Source organism: Cyrtonyx montezumae, unplaced genomic scaffold (genome assembly GCF_038088225.1).
Source record: "Cyrtonyx montezumae isolate F1298 unplaced genomic scaffold, pur_monq_1.0 scaffold_7, whole genome shotgun sequence".
Classification (NCBI taxonomy): domain Eukaryota; kingdom Metazoa; phylum Chordata; class Aves; order Galliformes; family Odontophoridae; genus Cyrtonyx; species Cyrtonyx montezumae.
This window is the reverse complement of record NW_027072078.1, coordinates 9,592,156-9,611,606: the sequence shown is the minus strand read 5'-3', so window position 1 is coordinate 9,611,606 and position 19,451 is coordinate 9,592,156. Positions and strand designations below refer to the sequence as shown.

The following is a 19,451-nucleotide window of genomic DNA, read 5'->3' as shown; positions in this document are numbered from 1 at the left end:
CACCTTGGCACAAATGGGATTGCTGTGGTGCCTGCTATACTTAAATACAAAGCAGCACAGGAGCTTCTCCTGTAGGTTCTCACCATTCTGGTGTCCTCCAGCAAATGGACATGAGAATAGTACTGAAAATGCAAACTTTTTAAAAAAAGAAAGAAGGAAGAAAAATAAAGGAAAAGGAAGGGGGATGGTTGCTGTTAGGTATGCATTTGCATTTGTGCCTGTGTATTTCAGAAGCTCATTTTGGGAGTATTTGAGCAGCTGTTGAACAGGACATGCTTCTCTCTTTCCTCTGAAGAGGATCTGCTGCTGGGGAGGGCAGGCAGGGGAGGTGGCTGGGATGGCAGCCCCCCACTGCTGTCTGCCCTTAGAAGTTCCCCAACCCCAATTGGGGTCCCAGTGGTTGCCCTAGGGGAGGGAAAGGATAGTGTCCGTGTCTGTGACAGCCCTGCTCTTCTGTAGGCAATTACTTTGCCTCCAGGCTGGGATGTGTCTGAGCACACAGTGCTTCTTTCTGTCCTGTGTAGCTGCAATCACATGAGCATGGTGTGGCTGACATCTGTTGCTTGTGGAATGGCAAACATTTTTCCTTTTCCTCTTTTTATGCAAAGAAAACTAATTATTTCCTGTGCTTATCTCTACATTGTGGAAGTGCTGTGTGAAGGAGCCTGCTGCCTGCAGGGCCTTTGCCCTGTGTTGAGCTTGGCTTTTAGCTCTATCCCGCAGTGACCTCTCAGCATGCCCTGGCCTGGCCTTGCTTTGCCTGCCTGTAGAAGGGGACAAACACCAGGAGCTTTGGTGTTTGGAAGCTCTCTGCCACTTGGCAGTGCAGCAGTGCGGTCATCCCTTCTCCTGTCCCCATTTGCTGTTTATCCTGCATCTGAGATGAATATCTTATGCTTTTCCTGTAGATAATAATAGCATCCTGTCTCAACCATTACATGGTTGGGTTCTTCTTTCAGAAAGAGGTGGCAAACAAAAAATAAACGTAATTTCTGTAACGTGTGTTTGACAGTACAGAGGGCAGGAGAGCAGTGGTCTGCAGCAGTACTCTTGGAGAACCTCTTTTTCCCTTAGCTGTGTCCTGCTCATAGGCTGCCCAGTAAGACCTCCTCAGTGCCAGCTTTTCTGTTCATGAGAAGATGGGCTTTGCTTCCTAATGGCAAAAAGCCATTGTCATATTGCTGATGAGCTGTGCCACTAACAGGGTGTAGGAGCTGCTGCATGGGTTGGTAAGTTTCCATCGCCAATCTGATCAATCTTTGGCCTTCTGTCACCTATCTTTTCAAAATAAGTGTTGTCGCTTGTTTATGCCAGTCATGTTTTTGTGTCTCTGTCACTGTGGAGAACTGATCTGCCTACTTTGATAAAAGAAGCAGACTGCATTTGGTTTGGGGTCTAAATTGAGGAACCTTGTTTATCTCTCGTATTGGCCAAAGCTGATGAGGCAACTGTTTTCTTTTTGTTGGGAAAGTTTATGGGAATGTTGACCTGTCATTCTGTCGCTCTGGATATTCCTGGAAATTTGTAGGAATGCAGATTTGCGGTCTATTGAATTGCCATGTGTTAATTGGACTATGAGCTGGGACAGAGCCCTCCTGCTTTTTCCCCGACTCGATGCTGAAATGTGGCTGCTGCAAAGTAATAGGGAAGCGTGTGCAGAGGGGAAACTCCCCAGGGGAGGTTCTGGTATTTCTGCATTAATTCCACTGCTGCAGGGAGACACACGGCTTGTTCCTTTTTTCTTGTTTCCTTCTCATATTCATTCATTTACTTTAGGCCTACGGGTCTTATTTTTGTCAGCAAAGGCTATACAATCTGACTCTGCTGTTTACAGAATTCCTACCTGCCATGCATTTTCATTATCTCTCAGTTTTGCTGTGACTTCGCTACAGACTTCTGCGGCTATGAAGGAATATTGGTTCCTTTCTGCCTCAACCTGACTGTGTCTGTGATGTTTTGGAAGCAAGAACAACATTTCCCAGAGCCTCCTTTATCTCTTGTTGTTCTGCCTCATGAAGAATTTAACCTCTCTTATATTTGTATAAATTTTGGCTGTCTTATCCCATGAAATGTGCTGGCATTTGTCTGTAACCCGCAGTTACTCACGAGATTTATTCCCTCCTTGTTTACAGAATTTAGTCTTGCTTTAAATGGGACTGCCTTGGATGGCAGCCTCTTGCACTGCCCCTCCAAAGCAGAGATTGCCAGATCTTGTACTAAGCTAAAATGCGTCTTTCCTTTTTATACAGTTGTGTTTGTGCATCTTGTGTTTTCAGCTGCTTTCTGTGATACCTGGTAGCAAAAACTTCCTCCAAGATATCTTCTGTAGCTCCTCTCGCTGCTCTGGAGGAAGTGATCGGAGCTAGTGGATGCGTTTTTGTTACCTTGCTGATGTGTTAGGGAGAAACTTCAGGCTCGCACAGGATTGTTTCAGATTTGTAATTGACAGCGGGAATTTTCTATTGACCAAGTGCTGAAGCCAAGGCATTCATGTTGCTGTCTTCTGAGAGGAGCAGCCACATGAACAGAATGGTTCTGTCTTGCACTGAAAAAGGACATTGCTTATGATTTTCAGGTATAGTTCAAGAGCTGGAATAACTTCTCATACAATAGACTGACGAAGCATAGAAGAATGCCGTGCCTGTAGGCCAACATTCACACTGCTGCTTCTTCAGATGTTGCATTTTAATTGTTTCTTGCTCTATATTTGGAAGAGATTGTTCTGTATACTCTCTGGAAACTACATGACAGTTAAATGTCCCGTGTACCCTTATACTTTTCCCTACTGGTTACATGTATGAATTTTCCTTTTTCTTACTGTCCTGGTGTATTTGCAGATAGTTTGCAATGATAAAATATCTAGACACCAAACATGCAAAAGCAGCAGAAAGGGTTCTATGTTGGTGCATCTTGGAGATGTGTTTTCCTTGTGATCTGTGAGGTTGAGGCTTGTCTTTTTAACATACTCTGTAGTTCTGTTTTGGTCCAGACTCTGGAAACACTCTTGCCCTAGTGATGCTTTTGTCTTAGCTGAAATGTTATCTGATGCAAGGGGTGCTCCTTTATTCTGGGCTTGTAACAGATACTTGTGTTCTGTACGATGCTGTTACCTGTTCTTGTTTCCTTCTGGTGTCATCTGAGACCATGAGATCCTGTGTTTGAAACGGGGGGAAAGCCACCCTTTGGGAGGTCTTTCTTTTAGCAGACATGAGGAGAAGGCCCAGGAGACTGCTGTTTCAAGATCTGCGTGCTGCGTCCTAGACATTGTCTGCGCCTTTAAGAAAAAACTGAGCATTTCTGCCTGGTGTCTATGTGAAATCATGTTTACCCTACAGTGTTTATTAAACCTGAGTTAATTTTCCTCCTTGCTCCTTGACTCCAGGAGCTGTGCCAGCGGCGCTCTGTGATAGCTGGCAGCCTGTGAGTGCTGGGCTGCAGGCCAGCTTCCCCGGGCAGCCTCGCCGGTGGGCCGAGGGCTGCAGCACCACGGGGGCCTCAGCAGCCCTGGAGCGATGCTCTTGTTTAAAAAAATAATAATTAGAAACCCTTAATGATTCTCTCTCTCTCTCTCTCTCTCTCTCTCTCTCCCCCGCTTTCGGTCTGTTACTCTAAAGGGCTCTTGAAATGAAGCAATTAGCATGGTGCTATCTCATGACAGTTTCCGCTGCTTTCAAACAAAAAAGATTGTTGTGTGTGTTACCTTTACTTTTGCAAGATAAGTGGGAATTACTGCTGCTTTTCAGCCCTGTGATGGTTTCATCAGGACTGCCCTGGCTGAGGTGAGTGATGAGAGTAGTCACTGCTGCTCCTCACAACCAGGGTGGCTGTGGCCTGATTGCCACCTAGCCTGCAGGGATGGTTCTGGCTCTAGGTTCGGATCCCAGCACTGCCTTGGCTTGAGTGTTCACAGACCTAGTTGGCAGGGACAACTAGGACTGTGACTATCTGACACAGTCCTGGATGAGTCCGGGAGAAGTTCCAACTGACCTGCCCATGGATGGGTTACCAGGGTGAGACCCAAGGGATTGTCAGCCTTATACACCAGCATCCGTTGGTATCAAGAAGGTGCTCAGTAAGTGTGTACATCTGATAGAGATGTCTGCTGCTGTAATTCTTCTGTTGCACGTCTTCCAATATCTCTGCTGTTGCTGGGCATGGCTCCTCTGCCTTGGCTATTCCAAGGGATTCACCTGCAGCCCTGAAAAGCACCAAAACAAAACAGGAAAGAATACAAGAGCTGCCCTTGACCTAACAGTAAATCACTGGTCTGGGCTATGAAGCAGTCAGTTGTTGAGGAGAAATGCCATGCTCTGGAAAGGTAAAAGTGAAAGTTTTTCCAATGGGTAAAGCTTAGCTGCACTGAGACCATTCCCATGGGTTGGGGCAAACGCTTACAGGACATGCATCCACATCTGAATTATATTTATGTAACGTCCCACTTATACCAGCAACGTTTCTTAACGTGTCATTGCAAGGCCGAGGCATTTGGATTTCGTTCCTCTTTTTTGTTTTACTTCCCAGTATAGACAAAATTGTACCAGTTGTACCAAATTATACCAGATTGAGTTCTGCTGTACTTTAGGTTGTTCAGTGAACTACGCAGACTAAAATTAAAACCCCACAAATAACACAAATTTTGAAAACCCTTCTAGGCTAGTCTCCACCAGGAAGTGTTTATTAGGCCGTCGCATCAGCAGAACTAAAAGTGGAATGTCATCTTCCCTCTCCCTTTGCCGATTCAAATGTAAGAAGCTGTCCTGAGCTTCTTGCAAACTTTTAATATTGAGCCAAGCATTACTCAGAGTAAGAACTGTCGGTTCTGTTGGAATACAGGTCTTGTCCTATGACTGTCTTCTCAGCTGCTTTGTTTAGTTGTTTCCTTTCAGAACAATCTGATTAGACAAATCTGCTATCTAAGAGAACTGCAGTAGTGTACAGCATAGTCATGATTCCTTGAAAATGAGATGAATTTTCTGAGAACCATGCCATATCTTGGGCATATAAATGTAAGGTGCTTGCTTCCCGTTGAGGGACGTGATTTGCATTGGTCACAGTAAGTGGAAACAATTTTAGCTTTGTTTCACTGTCCACATCATGCTTTTCTGAGAAATTAAGCTGTTTGTAGTTGAGTTCACTCTGAAGTAATATTCTTTTCAATGTTACAAATGCTGATCCAGATCAGCAGGTAAGCCTGATGAGGCAGGCTTGTCTATCATCAGTACAGACTGGATGCAAACTGATGTTCAGAAAGGGAGAAGCTTGGTGCCCTATTATGTGTCTTTTGTGCCTTCCTAACTACTTTGTGAAAATTAATATACACTGCTTAGGAAAGTTCCTTTTATGTGATTGATTTTGTCCTGAATCTGTGTCTTAACAGAGGAGGAAACATCAGCTGACACTCAGGGTTGACTCTGACTTGTCTCTTCCTTTTGACGACTTCCATGCGGTACAGATACTAGATGTTTCCCCTTTGGGATTAAATTGTAAAGCCTGTTCAAACTGAAGTTTAGTGGGTTGGGGTTTTCACTTTGCTGAACTGAAGCACAGCATCATGTCATTTACCCGTACTGCTGCTATGTGGTCTCTCAGTCTGCTTTCTTTTCCTTTTCTTTGCACCTCCCTCCCCCAGCCTATTTCGCTTGGACCTTTTAGGAAATCTCAAGAAAAGCAGAGCGAGACACTGACGCTGAAGAAACCAGGATAATGACAGGAAGAGGGCCGTTGTCCCAGAGCTCAGACAGCTCTGTGCTAGGTTAGCAGACTCCTCGAGCTTTCTCTCCTCAGAGTACTTGAGGAAATGTTTACAAGAAATCTATAAATCGTTTGCATCCATTTATGGCAGTTTATTTATTTTTCAAGGCAATCAAATGAACAAAATGTTATTCGAACATTTGTTATAAAAGCAGAGGTCTTAAACCTGCTTTCTCTTGGACCCCAGTCACTGAACATATTTCATGTTCCTGGCAAAAATGCTTCCACACTATGAGAGGAAAGTGGAATCGCTTCATCTTTGTGTTGGTGTCCAAAGATTTAGCAGCACTCTAGTGCAGGGTGCAGCAAGCACTCTGCTGCAGTTTTTCTCATATGCTAATTTTAACTGGCTTCAACCCTTGCAAGAGAGGATATATACATATATTTTGCCCTGTAGCAGAGTTCCAGTGGGCAAACTGGCACACGAGTATGACGAATTCTTCCCTCTCTGCTGAACGTTTTCAGAGCTGTTGCAGTTTCCTTGAACATCTTACTGGTGGGTTTTGTCCCAAGACCAGCGGGAGCAGACATGGCATGTGCCTTGTACTGGTGGTCCTGTGAGCACAGAGATGCAGGTTGGGAACCTGGAAACACAGGAGCCTAATGCAGCTCATCCCTGCCCTGGACAGGAAGACAAAATAGTGAAATAGTGAAACATGCAGGTGGTTCAGATCTTTAGAACAAAGGCAGTGAATAGACAGAATGTTAATTTTTTCAAGTCCATTGAAGCTGAAGCAGGGTGGTTTCCAGAACAGCCTCAGTGGAGTGTGACTGCTGCTCTAAGTCTCCAGGTTAGGGTGGTGGGCAGTGTACTCTGCATCAAGTGCTGAGGGGCAGACAGACAATCTGAACTGCAACCACGTGTTCTTCAGGCAAAGCAGAAGATGCTGATGGATAAGAAAAACATTTCAGGGTTTCCTAAAAAGGAAAACTTATCTAAAACAACACAACAACAAATTAACAGTAAATGTTATATATTTCCAGAACACTTATGTGGCATCAAGTTTTAATGTTGAAAGATTATTTGACAGTAAATAAAACGTAATTAAAATACTGAAAAGGCAGTAATAATTCATGCTTTTTGAAGCGAGGCAGCTGCCTCCTGCCTGGTTTAGAAGGAGACTTCCTTAGCAGATAGGGTAAAGAAATGTTGTTCATCAAACATGATTCAGAAAAAACAGCAGTTAGAAGTTCATTCCACAAGGGCAGTACAAAGACTGATGGTGCCCATTAAAAATGAATCATTTCTGCAGGAAAAAAAATGGCCTCACTGGGGGAACAGCAAAGAAAAAGAGAGGCAGGAAATGAGATTGCAAATTAGACAAAACTGGGGGAGAAAATACGTATACTGTGAAGCCAGAGTAAGGAAGTAAACTGAAATTTATATTTTGCTTTTATTGCATCTTACTGAAGCATGAGTGGGTCCCTGAGAGTCTCTAAAAGTCTCAAGGGCTTTGTGTTCCTGGTGTTAATTTTTACCACTCCTCAGCTTGCTTTTTTCTTGAGGGCTTTTTAGCGTCTGCTTCATTTGGTGACATCTTTGGAGTAGGGGTGGGAGGTGCTCTTTCCCTTAGCATTGTGTTAGTCACTGCCTTCTGTGCAGCTGGGGATGTTGGTTGAAGTTTTGGCGTGGCACGGGACAGCAGCGTGCTAGAAATTGGGCAATCACTCATCCATCTGCTTTCCTCAGGCCTCACTCACAACTGAGTGAATGTTTTCATGCAGAATGGAGTGAAGGTGAACAGTGGTGGCAGGGAGTGAGCACTAGCAAGGGGCTGGACATTTGTCTTTTGGGGTTAGTGGTGGGCCTGTAGATGACAGTCCCAACATGGTGATGCCCTATAAACTTGGGAATGCCTGATGTTCTGCTGACATAAATTCCTTTTTTGGATGGAGCTGAGATGAGGAGGATCTTTTTTCTAGCTTCTTGTCATTCCATTTGCTCTTTTGCCTGGGAGTTCATTTACAGAACTTCTCACCGATTCTTCTGTAAGTGCCAATTAACTTAGGAAGTTATATGATGCTGTCAGTCAACAAAAAGTACTGGAGAATTATCTTAAGCACTTTGCAGATATGGAAAGCAAAAAAATTGAAAACACTTGAAAGGTGAATCGGTCCTAAAACAATTTTCCACTGTGCTTCTCTGTGCCAGTTCCTTAATCAGCAAAGCAGGGATCCACTGTCACGGAGTGCTGTGCTATCACTGGGAGGAAAAATGCAACTGTTGCCAGGTGCCTGGTGATGGGTCTGAGCCTTCCTGGAAGGGAAATGTGGTGGTGCTGGAGGCATGAGACCAGACAACAGGATCCCTTGTGCTGCCACGGGGCTGTGGGTGAATGAACAAAACCAGTCCTGGGCCATTTTAGGTGCTGTGTTGGGTATTTTGTGCCTCCCATCCTGCAAATAGACTTGTCTACCCACATATCTACGACATCATAATTACATGTTGTGCCTGGGATGGTATTTAAGCAGCACTGCTTGTGAGAAATGATAAGAAGTGAATGAGAGAAGCGATTTTCTGATCGTAAGAATATTTCTTATCGCCTTCATGTAAAAATAGCACAAATTAGAGAATCCAAAATAAACTCCTGACATAGATGTGTGAAGTCATCACCATGGTGAGGGTCAGGTGTTACTTGAGATTTGTAATTCAGGGCATAATTCTTAAGATTTTACTTTTTTATTTATGTATTTTGGACAGTGAAATAGAGTGGTTTGAACTGAAGCAATTGTGCTAATTTTCATAAAGCCATCCTGTTGCTTTCACATAACTTTTCAAGCTGAGGTATGTGACAGTTCTTTGTGAATGTGCAAAAAAAAACTGTGCTGTGCTTCCTGATAACAGCATGAGAGCTGCTAGGCAAATTAACACTAGTAATTAACTGGGCAGCTAACTTGTTGCAGCGGGCAGGTAGTCTTCCTTTTATTTTTCTTCCTTAGCACAGACAGATCTGTTCTGAGTGACATTGCAGTGGCAAGGAGAGCCCATATTGCTGCCAGCATAGCCAGTAGGGAAGCTGCAGAGAGTCATCAGAGAGCTGCTGGTTTTGAATAGCTGGGCCATTTGTCTTCACTCTCATGCTTGGAAAAATGGTGACAAACACAGTATTTTAAACATTTTTCTCTTTGGTGCTTGATATTTTGTGATGGTTAGCAAGTATGCTTCCCCTCTAGGCCAGTCATTCTCCCAACTATCATACCCTCCAGGAAGCTGTGCAGCAAAGGTCATCAGGATCTGAATGGGCAGGAGGGAGAGGAGCTGCACTCGGTCAGTAAGAAGGCCAGAACTGGTCATGAGGATGGAATGGTGCAGGACATGGGCTGGGTCAGGGCAGAGCATAGCCACACTCATCCAGCCTGTGTGGAGCCTGGCAGGAGGCTGACAGGGATGTTGGGCTGTGATTGCTTCCCCTTTATCTCAGTCAAGCACTGCTCAGCAGGCTTGGAGCACGGGGTGATCAGCTTCTGCTCCATTCGTACTGCAAGCAGATCGAAGCTGGAGTCAGGTACCCCCCAGAGCAAAACTGCAAAGAGCCTGGCGTATGTTTAGTTGCTGCCTCCTACCAGGGCAAGCTGTTCCATGTGGCACTTCTGTCATCTCAGGTAGGATGGGCTGCTGGAGTCAGACTCAGCCATTTAGAAATGGCGTTTGATTTTTTCTTGCTTCACAGAAACCTGCCTGAAGTATTTCCTGAGGCTTTTCTCGAAAACTGTGTCAGAGCAGCGGGTTAGCTAGTGACAGCACTGTCTGCAGAGCAGAAGTGTAGCACAGTGGCACTGCAGTATCTTTCTAAGATTCCCTCCATTAGAAATGTCTTGCTCTTCGTTTACTGAACTCTGTTCAAACGTTTGATATCACTCAGTGTGCTGTGTTTTTTTTCTTTAGTAGAGACATAAGGAATATTAAAGTGAGAAATGTTGATGTGCTTTGAGGACTCAAACAGCTTTGGGGGTTGGAAACTGGCATTAGATACATCAGAAACGTATCCCCTCCATGATCTGTGTGCTGCCATGACATGGAAAGGGATGAAAGATTTCCAGTGTTTCACTCTGCTCTTACTGCTTTACGCATTTGACCTATTCCATTTTACAGGATGTCCAATTTAGAAGTCTGAGTAAGCTTATACGTGAGGCCAGTGAAGATCCCTACTGCCCTCCTCGGGACATCCCTGTGGAGGTGAGAGGCTGCAGGACCAGCGCAGTGCTGGCTGGGTGGGAGCTCAGGGTTATAGCCCCAGGTATGGGGTGGCAGAGGGCAGCTCTCCAGCTGAACCTGCAGTTTAATTTGGGTCATTTTGAAACTGCTGGATCTGTCACCATCAGATCCTTCATGCTTGGCAGATCTTGAGCTGGTTTCTGAACTGCAGCCAATTTGGAAAGCATTTTCAGTTTCCATTTCATTTGTTTGGCCTGGCTACCTCATGCTTCATTCATCAGTAAAGGTTGATTTTTGCATTCTTAATTCTTTTCTTCCTGTCAGCTTCAGCAATTTGGTTGATGATGAGTATGAGGATGTTAGAATATGTTGAATCAAGCTAATCTGTTCCAGATTCAAAACAGAGGTATAACATGTGCTTGTTCTGTAGAGCAGATGAAGAGACAAAATATTGTTGTGGACTGAGCTGTGTGCTCACAAGTTGTTACTCTGCTGTTAGTGGAAACAACGCTGTAATTGGCCTCAGGAGTCAAACATTTTTAATTTGAATTTTATACTAACTGGGCAGAAGGTGAATGCGGGAGATGAAAATCTGCAGAGGATTGCACCAGTTGATGGAAATGGTGATAGCTGATGACAGTCTCCTTAAAGAGCACAGTGAGCTCCACAACCCTCCAGGAGAAAACAGGAGATGTAAACAGTTGTGTTTAATTTCTTCGAATTGTGTTTGATGCATGCTAAGCAGAACAAAGTTAGTTCGGGGGTTTGCTGGGAGTGCGTACAAGCTGAGCAACTGGGGTGATGTGTGGGTGCAGTGGGGTGAGCTGCCTTGCAGGGGGCACTGTGTTGTGACCTGCAGCACAGGAAGAAGTCACCTCAACACAAGAAGACAAGATATGGAACCTGTGGGTTCATGCTGCAAATCGCATCCTTCCTGAGCAGAACCTCAGAGTGAGCAGAACCTCATGGGAAGAGAACCACAGCTGTAATTACCTCCTGATGAGTGAACCCAATGGGGTCCGAAGGTCTTTTGGGAGTGCAGTCTGTCAGTGTGTTCTCTCCAGACATTTGCCTCCCCTTGAGCTTCTGTGATAAACACATTTTTATCGATTTCAGCTGAAATATCCCTAGCACCATGTGGCATGCCATTTAAATTAGCTGCCCCTTCATGATGTAATACCCAGCTGGAAGGCTGTGCTGCCTGTGTTCTTTGCTTTCTTTTGGAACTGCGCTCTGCAGTAGCTTACTGTTTTTGGGTTCAGCCTCTATTTATGTCAGTGTGCTGTGAACTTCCTTCGGGCTCTCTCACTTTCATATGCTCAATCCCTTGCCTACTGTAGCCTGCAAAAAAAGATAATTGACTTTCTCTTGTCACTGGATTAGATCTATTTTTGATGTGAACTTCTGCAGCTCACACATTATAACCCTGCAGAGACTTTAATGAAGCAGGGCCAGTCCCACTTACACGTGGCCATTTGAGTTCTGTGTGACTTGAAGGAAAACAGATAATTTATTTTACTATCGGCCTTTTACATGTTGCAAGTTGTTCTCACGTTCCCTTTAAATTTTCTGCTGGGCAGGCTAGATAGCTGTGATTTGTTTGGATTTTTCCTAAGAACAACATTTTGGTTTTCAGGTTTCTTGAATATGTGCTTCCCCACACCAGCTACCTCCCTCCAGCTGCAGCCCAAGCACGGAAGGGTTTTGCAAGCTTTGTCCTTACTCTGAGGTCTCTTCCTCTTTCGTAACATTGTTCACTTGCATTCACTTTGCAAACTGCAGCTTCATGTTCTCTCAGCTCTGGATTTCTTGCTGAGTGGCATTCAGTGCTCTCTTCCACAGGGAGCAGTGTCTTTGCCTCTCTTCAGCCCAGATGTTTGTGTAATGTGTTGTGGTGCTTACATATTCTGCTCCTGCCTCCGGCGCACTTGTAGTCACTTGTAGTTCAGAAGTATCTGCACATTTATTAAGGTGCTTCTGCTTCATAGCTGTCTTCTTGGTGGGTGTGTGTGTTGATATAAAACAGACAGATCCTGCAGATGTCCTAATCTTTTTGAGTAAGATCTTACAGGGTCAGACGTCACTTTACAGTGCTCTAAATCAGAAAATGAAGAGGCTTTTATTAAAGTTCCTGATGAGTATCAAGGCAGGCTGATGTGTATCAGACACAGCACTCACGGTGTGAATGGAGTCCCTCACATTGCTGGAGTCAGGTTAGGCTGTGCTGAAGGCATTGCTGTACCTGTGGGTGTGCTGAGCTGTGCTTACCTCGCCAAGGAGGAGGGTGACTTGTGGTTTCATAGCTGCAGAGCTGGAAGGAGATAAGCTTGCAACGTTTCCGTTTCACTCTTCTTTATTTTTTTGTTGCTGTTGCTACTGATACAGTGGGGTGAAGGCAGGATGTCAGCGTTCTCCAGAGGACGTGGGGCCCCTGAGTGGAGCACGTCTATGTGTGTGGGGGGAAGGCTGCAGCCAGCATGAATCTGGTTGTTCCCCAGAGGATTCTCCTGTGCACAGGATTGTTGTTAATTGATGTCATTGACAAGTATTTTGTGAACTGTTAGACAATAGGCAGTTTGTATCAAGACAGAATCCCAAGATACTTTGATGGAATTAAATCTAAAGGGCAAGAAAAAATTAGGGTGCCATTATATCAGTTACCTTCAAACCAGTCTCGCTGGGCTGTCTGTGGCAGACTTTTCTGTGCTAAAATGGGAAATGAGTGCTGGTGAATGTAACAAATGTTATGCTACTATATTTATGTTGGTCTCCTTTAAAAAATGCTTTCTTATTTTAACTAGTCTGTGGCATGCTTGGTCTTTGTCTCCATTTGATTAATGTGACTTCAAAATGGTACTTATTAAATAATTTTCCAGTATGGTCTACAAACACTTTAAAAACCCAACAAAATAGACAACAACCCAAAGTATCCTCACACTGATGCCGATGAACAAGCTTCAGTTATGAGAATGAAGGAAAGGCCATTGAGCGAGCACAATTAAACTTTACTAAGCTCTCTTCCTTTTTAGAAGTGATCTAAATTTAACATGCCAAGAGTTATTTTGGTGCTTTAACTGATAAGTTTAACAGCACATTGTCCACTCACAGAGTATTCTGTGTGCAGAAGAATTTCAGAATTCCAGGAACAGCAGGATGTAGCCTTTCTTTCACCTGGAAACATAAGCAATTCTTGGGGCAGCTGATAGACGTCGTAATGAAAAATGGGAGGCAGCCAGGAGCTGGAGCCAAGGCAGCAGCCTGGAAGAGGCCTGCCAGGAGGCTTACTTCACACTGCCCGTGCTGGCACATCAGAGGTGGTGTGAACAGAAATAGTGGGCTCCATTCTGCAGTGCATGTGCAGAAGTAGTCTCAATCGTTTCCTTTTTTAGTGTCATGAAAGCTTGGCTAAATAAATGTTCTATGACAGCTTCAGCTGTCTCAATATATGATGACACTTTGCCCCATTTCTTTATGATCTCCTTTCCTTTTCACTCCTGGGCAGTGTGTGGATCATCCTAAAAACTCCAACTCCGGTGACACAAAAATGAGGCAAAGAGCAGCCACGTTTGAATTGGTTTGGAGAGGGTGATCAGAGAAGGGGGGGGGGGAGAGGGAGGCAATGAGAGGTTGCAGGGAGGCAGGAGTGCTAAAGGTTTTGGTTGTGCTGGTTTGCAAGCAGCATGCTTATGGGAAAAGGAACAAAGTTTATTCTGGTTTGCATATCGCTCACTAAATGATTAATCGAGGTCATGTTTAATTATAGAATCAGCTCCATCTCTGTCTGGCTGGAGGTGCAGTGTGCTGTGGTTGGGCTGAGTGCAGCTGTGTGTCTCACTGCCTTGTTTTGCCAGCTGATGAGTGACACATCCACGCAGTTCAGTGAGGTGCTTTAATGCCATTAGAGCAAGTACGGGGTAAATGTATAACTATTTAACTTCTTTTCACTCACAGGAGTGAAGAACAGTTGTATCACACAGACATAGAAGTGGCCTACCGTTGACCTATCTGCCTCCAGTTCCTGTCAAAATGAGGATTTGTCTAAATGAGTCCTGAAAAGTCCTTGTTAGTGAGTCAGGGTACCTGGAGTCAAGACAAAATACTTAACAGATGTCACGGTACTAACTGGTTCAGGAAGCTGGAGGCTTCATCAGCCACTCTGACAGTAATTAAAATGCTTCATATACTCTTTGGGCTGTGGATATGGGAGTGCAGTCTGCTTTTCTGTGTGCTGTCTGTTGGATGTATGGAGGATGATGAGAAGTAATGGGGAAAGTTATTTGTGTTAGCTGATGGTGTATATTTTCAGACAAACAAATGTGAACCCTCCAGCTAAAATTCTGTTTAAGAATTTGCAGGCTCTGTAGAACTGAGCTGATGAGACAGGTGTTCATCACTCCAAAATGTGTACCCTTGTTTAATTCTAAAAGTAATAGCAACACATAAGCTGTGCTACGCTTACTTTCTGTTTTCTCTCCAACTTGAGTGCTTTCCAGCTTCTGAACTTGAAGAATGCTTAAGGAACATATTCATGCTAATGGAAGAAGCCACTGATGATGCTGTCACAAGTTTTAGACGCTATTTAAAAAAAAATTGTACTCTGATAACTAGGAAACTTTGTTATCTACCCTTCAGGAGTCAATAAGGAAGTTGCTTAAAAGTGAAGTCTTTCATGCACAGGTATGGATATTATTGGAGATCAGGAGTTTAATATGTCCAGATCATTGGACATCCATCATAAACACACACCTAACTGTTCAGGCTCTGGGTTGTCACTGTTGGCTGGTAAACAGAATAGCACCTTTACCCTGTGCTGATCAGCAGATGCACGTTCTCAGCTCTGACTCCCAGCTGCAGCAACATTGCTGTAACATGCTTCTGACATATTTTTCCTAATCAGGACATTATATGTGCCCAGGCATCATACACATGCTGACAGGTCTTAAGGCGATTGGTGTGAAAAATTCCTTAACAGCAGTATGCTTCTTACTTTAAAACAACTGCCTGTAAAAACAAAGCCAAATTACAAAGTGACTAAGTGGAAAAATGGCCACTTGGAGCCAGCTGCACAGCAGTGGCTTGATGCATATTAACCTAAGCTGGTTTTATCAGTTTTATTCCCATGTACGGGTTGTGATCTCTTGCTGCCATCTCTGTCTCTCACTGTTTCAGTTAGCAGTGATTGATCCCAATTTAAGGAAATTTTAAAAAGTAAATCTCATGGGGGAAAAAAAGAGCTGAAGGATTAAGGCCTTTGTGGAAGGATGTAAGCCACCTATCTTGTGTGTATCAGTGGCATGAGAGTTGCAGCCAGCTTCAGAGGTAGAATTAATACTGGGTTCTTATACAACCAGCTGAATGTAATATGTTGGATGAGAATTGATTCTGAGAGGCTTACGTATATGTTGTAGGTCTAAAGCATGCATTGTTATTCTCAGTCAGCTTTCCACGTCAAGTAGCTGATGCTATTCAAACAGGCCAAGCGTTCCCTGTAAAGCCAAGTGTCTGATGCAGGCCGCTGGCAGATGGGAGGGTCAAACTATCTAACAGTGTACTGTATTTTGCCTTCTCCCAGTCAGGAGAAAAATGCTACCCATTACATTATTCAAACACTTCTAAAGGAGTTGTTCAGATGCTGATCCAAGATGCTGGCGATGTCTTGGTCACTGGGTTGTGTTGCTGTTCAGCTTGAAGCTGGAGAGTTCTGTGCTTGTCTATCTGTTTTATTAGGGTAAACACGCACGAAAGGGAAATGTTTGTTGTGACCATTCTTATTCACTGTTTCTTCCTAGCCATTAGTGTGAGATTTACGATCAGTCTAGGCAATGCTAATTTGATCTATTGTGCCAATAGTTGTAAGATGAGAGAATAGCCTGAAACAACTTCTTTTGGTACCGAGTAATGCAGAAATGGGCAGATCTTACTCTTAGTTAAATTCCACTATGTTTGAGGTTGACAAGGGAGGATGGTGCAGGCTCAGAGCTTTGGGCTTGGCATCTCTTGGGGAACGCTGTGTGGCAGATCTGGCATGAGCTGGGAAGGAAGCGTGGTAAATGTCCCAGTGAAACAGCATGGTTTTTTTTCCTATTTCAAAAAACAGCTGCAATACACAAGACCATAGTGCAATGAGGCACATCAGGCAGCTGTGGTAAAATATGCTGTTTTAGTTCTTTTTCTGTCAGAGGTGTGGCAAGAGTGGAATTCCAGTGTGAATCTTTCTTAAGGACATAAGGGATTAATATGTTTCAAAATAGACACCACCAACTTAGAAGTGGGTTTTTCAGATGTGATTATGATGAATTTTGTGGGGAAAAGAATGGGAATAATGGTATTTGGGATAACTTGTTTACAAGATTGTTACATTCCTCAAAGCCTGGAGAGCTGTTGTGGTTTTCTGTGTTCAAGTAGCCAGCCACGCTTCCATTTTGCAGGGTTATTTTTAATTCTGGTGATCACATGGCACCACAGCTATCTCTGTTGGTTGCTGAGGTGGGCAGCAAGCCCCCAGGCTGGCTGGCAACTGCCTTGGGGGAGTTCACTGCCTGTGGGGAGGAGCAGCTGGAACAGGGGCACCTCCTGTTTCTAGCGCACACTTACCATCAGGGAACAGGTAGCTTTGCAATTTGTCCCCACCCGTGGCTGTGTGGCGGAGCAACTCTGCCACTGCAGTGCTCCCTGCCTCTGGTGGCAGTGATGTCAATGAAATAGATATGGCATACTGCTTTTCCTGTATGCCTGATTATTTATTTATGCATTCTGTTTCATTATAGCATAATAGACTCGAAACAATGTGATAATTATTTCGTTTCTTGAGTGGTTAAAATTAACTGCGTTCATTGCATATTTATTCAGTATAAAAGATACAAAATGTTTAGTAATTGTCCAGAAATTCATTATCTGCATAGTGTTCTGTTTCTAAATGTGTATTGCATGACCATTAATCTGTGTCAGCAGCAAGCATATGGCAATATCTGATGTAATTACTTTTTTCTGTACATGCCGGAGAGAACATCTCATCTAATTGTGTTGTTGACAAAAGTGCTGTTTGGATGGGGGTCCCAGTTTGTGCACACACACTCATTATGTGTACAAACATACTTGTGATTTCAGGTTATCCTGAAGCAAACTGATAGCCCTTACTGATGAGATGCTCTTGTTAGCTTGGTACTGAGGTCTTGCTCACGGTGTGTATGGACCACATTCGCGAGTGTTAGGATAAATAACACATTATCTTCTTAAGCAAAGAAGAAACAAACAAACAAACCCATAACACTGTACTTTCTTATTTGTTTTACCAGCCTCCTTTGGTCCAAGCTATTTTCAGTGGTGATCCAGAGGAGATACGGATGTTGATCTACAAAACTGAGGATGTCAACGCCTTGGTATGTGACTTGGGATATGTTTGTGCTGGAATATGTAAACACCATGCCTGTGAACTTTCACTGTGACAATACTAGTCATGTCCTCAGCAATTAGCATGTGATAGAATGCAAAATATTTTGAAGTTAGAGATTCGGGGCTTGAGTAGAATCCTCATTATTCGTCTGACGTGTAATTATCTCCAGCAGGTGATTCGAATTTTTCTAAATGTATGGTAATGATTCCAAATGTGCAGGTTACCAAAGGACATTATTTTCTTGCATATTGAGAAAATAAATGAAAGCAGTTGGAAGCTGCCTATTTTTATTTTCTATATTTCTCTATTTAGAGTTTCCTTTTTTGAAGAGTCCTTAAAATTATTCAGCATCTGACTGTACTTGAAACAAAGCTTCTCTAAAGGTCTCAGCAGTGAGAGTAAGGAAGCAGCATCTTGGCCACTGTTTGCCCACAGAGGAGTTGCTGTTCTTCAGATTGGCTTATTCTAGATAGAACAATGGTAAGCAGCTGTGAGCAAGTAGTAGTTAAGAGTTCTAACAGTGAAAAAACTCCCCACTTTATCATTTTGCATATTTTCTTCTTTAGGCTTTAATATTTGATATTACCTTAAATCTGTACTGTTAGAAATGAATCCTGCCACTCTGGACTACAGTCTATCGACTCTCAAAGTGGTTAGAATAATTAAACAGGTCCAGAGTGGTGTTTTTGAGGAAACACCTGGACTTTGGATTCAACCTTCCTTTTCTTCATGACATTCTTTGACATAGAACCACTAGTTTATTCAGAGCTAATTCCAGCACTTTAGCCTGGTGTAGCCATGGCACTGCAGCTTTTACAGACAGGCAGAATATTGACACCTGGATCTGAGTTGCAGAAAGGAACTGAGAGGCGAGCTTATTCAGTTGTCTGTCAAGTGGATGGAAAGATTTGCTGCTGTTTTTAAAGGGGAATCTGAGCAGAGGAGGAAGACCTTGATGTAAAGCTTTCCTTGTGATTCATTGACTGCTTGTTTTCTTGAAAATCTTCTTAAAAGTGCTTGCTTAAAGCATCTTCTGTCTTGAACATGATAATCCTAAATTTTCCTCTGTATTTTGCGTTAGCCTTTCAAAAAGTGTTTCCTGTACAAGGTATTTGTAGGCTTCTCAAATGTTTTTATATCCTTTGGCTGCAAGTGTGCTAGTGATGGTTGCTAGGGAGATGCTCTCATCTGTCATGTGCAATGTTAAAAGCTGAATATGTATTTTATAGATGAGCACCATAGCACTTAATAGAGCCAATTGAATGGTTTTGCCTAGAATCCTATTTATGTTAGTAACAATCGACACAAGAATGTTCTGGCTGAGAAGCTGTTTTGTCCTTTGTAGTAATTAGAAAAATACCAGTCAATACAAAGTCTGAAGATTGTGTTTTGAATAGTCTTTGCAGAAAAGTGTTAAATGCCTAAACTGACACTAAAGAAAGATCAGAAGACAGCGTGTTCTGCCCCTGTGCTGCCGACTGGCTATTTTTGACACATGCTTACATTTCTATTTTAAGGGTGTTTTTAATTACTTCCATGCTAGTTTCTCTAGTGCTTGGGTGCTCTCGTGAGAGGAAACTGACACTGTTTGGCAGTGATTTGTCCTTTGTTGATCATTTTGCTTTGCTGTGTTAGTACTGAAATAATTCAGATGCAAGTAGAAGAGGGAAGTAAAACTCTTCTTACAGCAACCATTGGGGATTTCTGAAGTTTTATAGATTATATTTTAGAATTTTCAAGGAAGGCAGAAAAGGCCCATGGAGAAACTACACAAAGTGGGTGAAATGTAGGCATGTTTCTTAAGAGAAAATTTAACTTAGAGGAAAAAATTCAGAGCAAATCAGTTTAAAAGGTTACTTTTTTTTTCTTTTTTTTCTCCCCTGGTCAAATAAATAGAATCTTCCCAAACCAGGAAGCACGTGTTTATGAAAACAGCTACTTTCTGGGTGCTGCTATAATTCTGACGTCTGTTTTGCAAGAAAGTGTGAGTTGCAGCTGCTTGGCTCAGAAGCATATTTTCAGGTCATTCAGCAATCTCTCTGACCTCATTTCCATGCTGTGCTTGGGGGGACATGGTGCTGTTGTGCATCGCAGGGGAATGGGCAGTGTAACACGTGGCTGGTGGTGAGCAACGCTGTGTTGTGGAGGGAT

General features: G+C 43.3%; 1 protein-coding gene across 4 annotated transcripts in view; it reads left to right on the top strand.

Moving 5' to 3' along the window:
- The window catches only part of ANKRD44 (ankyrin repeat domain 44), a 111,482-nt gene that overhangs the window by 24,047 nt on the left and 67,984 nt on the right, over positions 1-19,451 (top strand). For all 4 annotated transcript variants that reach the window (XM_065750909.1, XM_065750907.1, XM_065750908.1 and 1 more), the window contains exon 2: positions 17,203-17,286. In XM_065750909.1, coding sequence (XP_065606981.1) covers positions 17,203-17,286 — 84 coding nt within the window. The remainder of the gene's footprint in view (positions 1-17,202; positions 17,287-19,451) is intronic.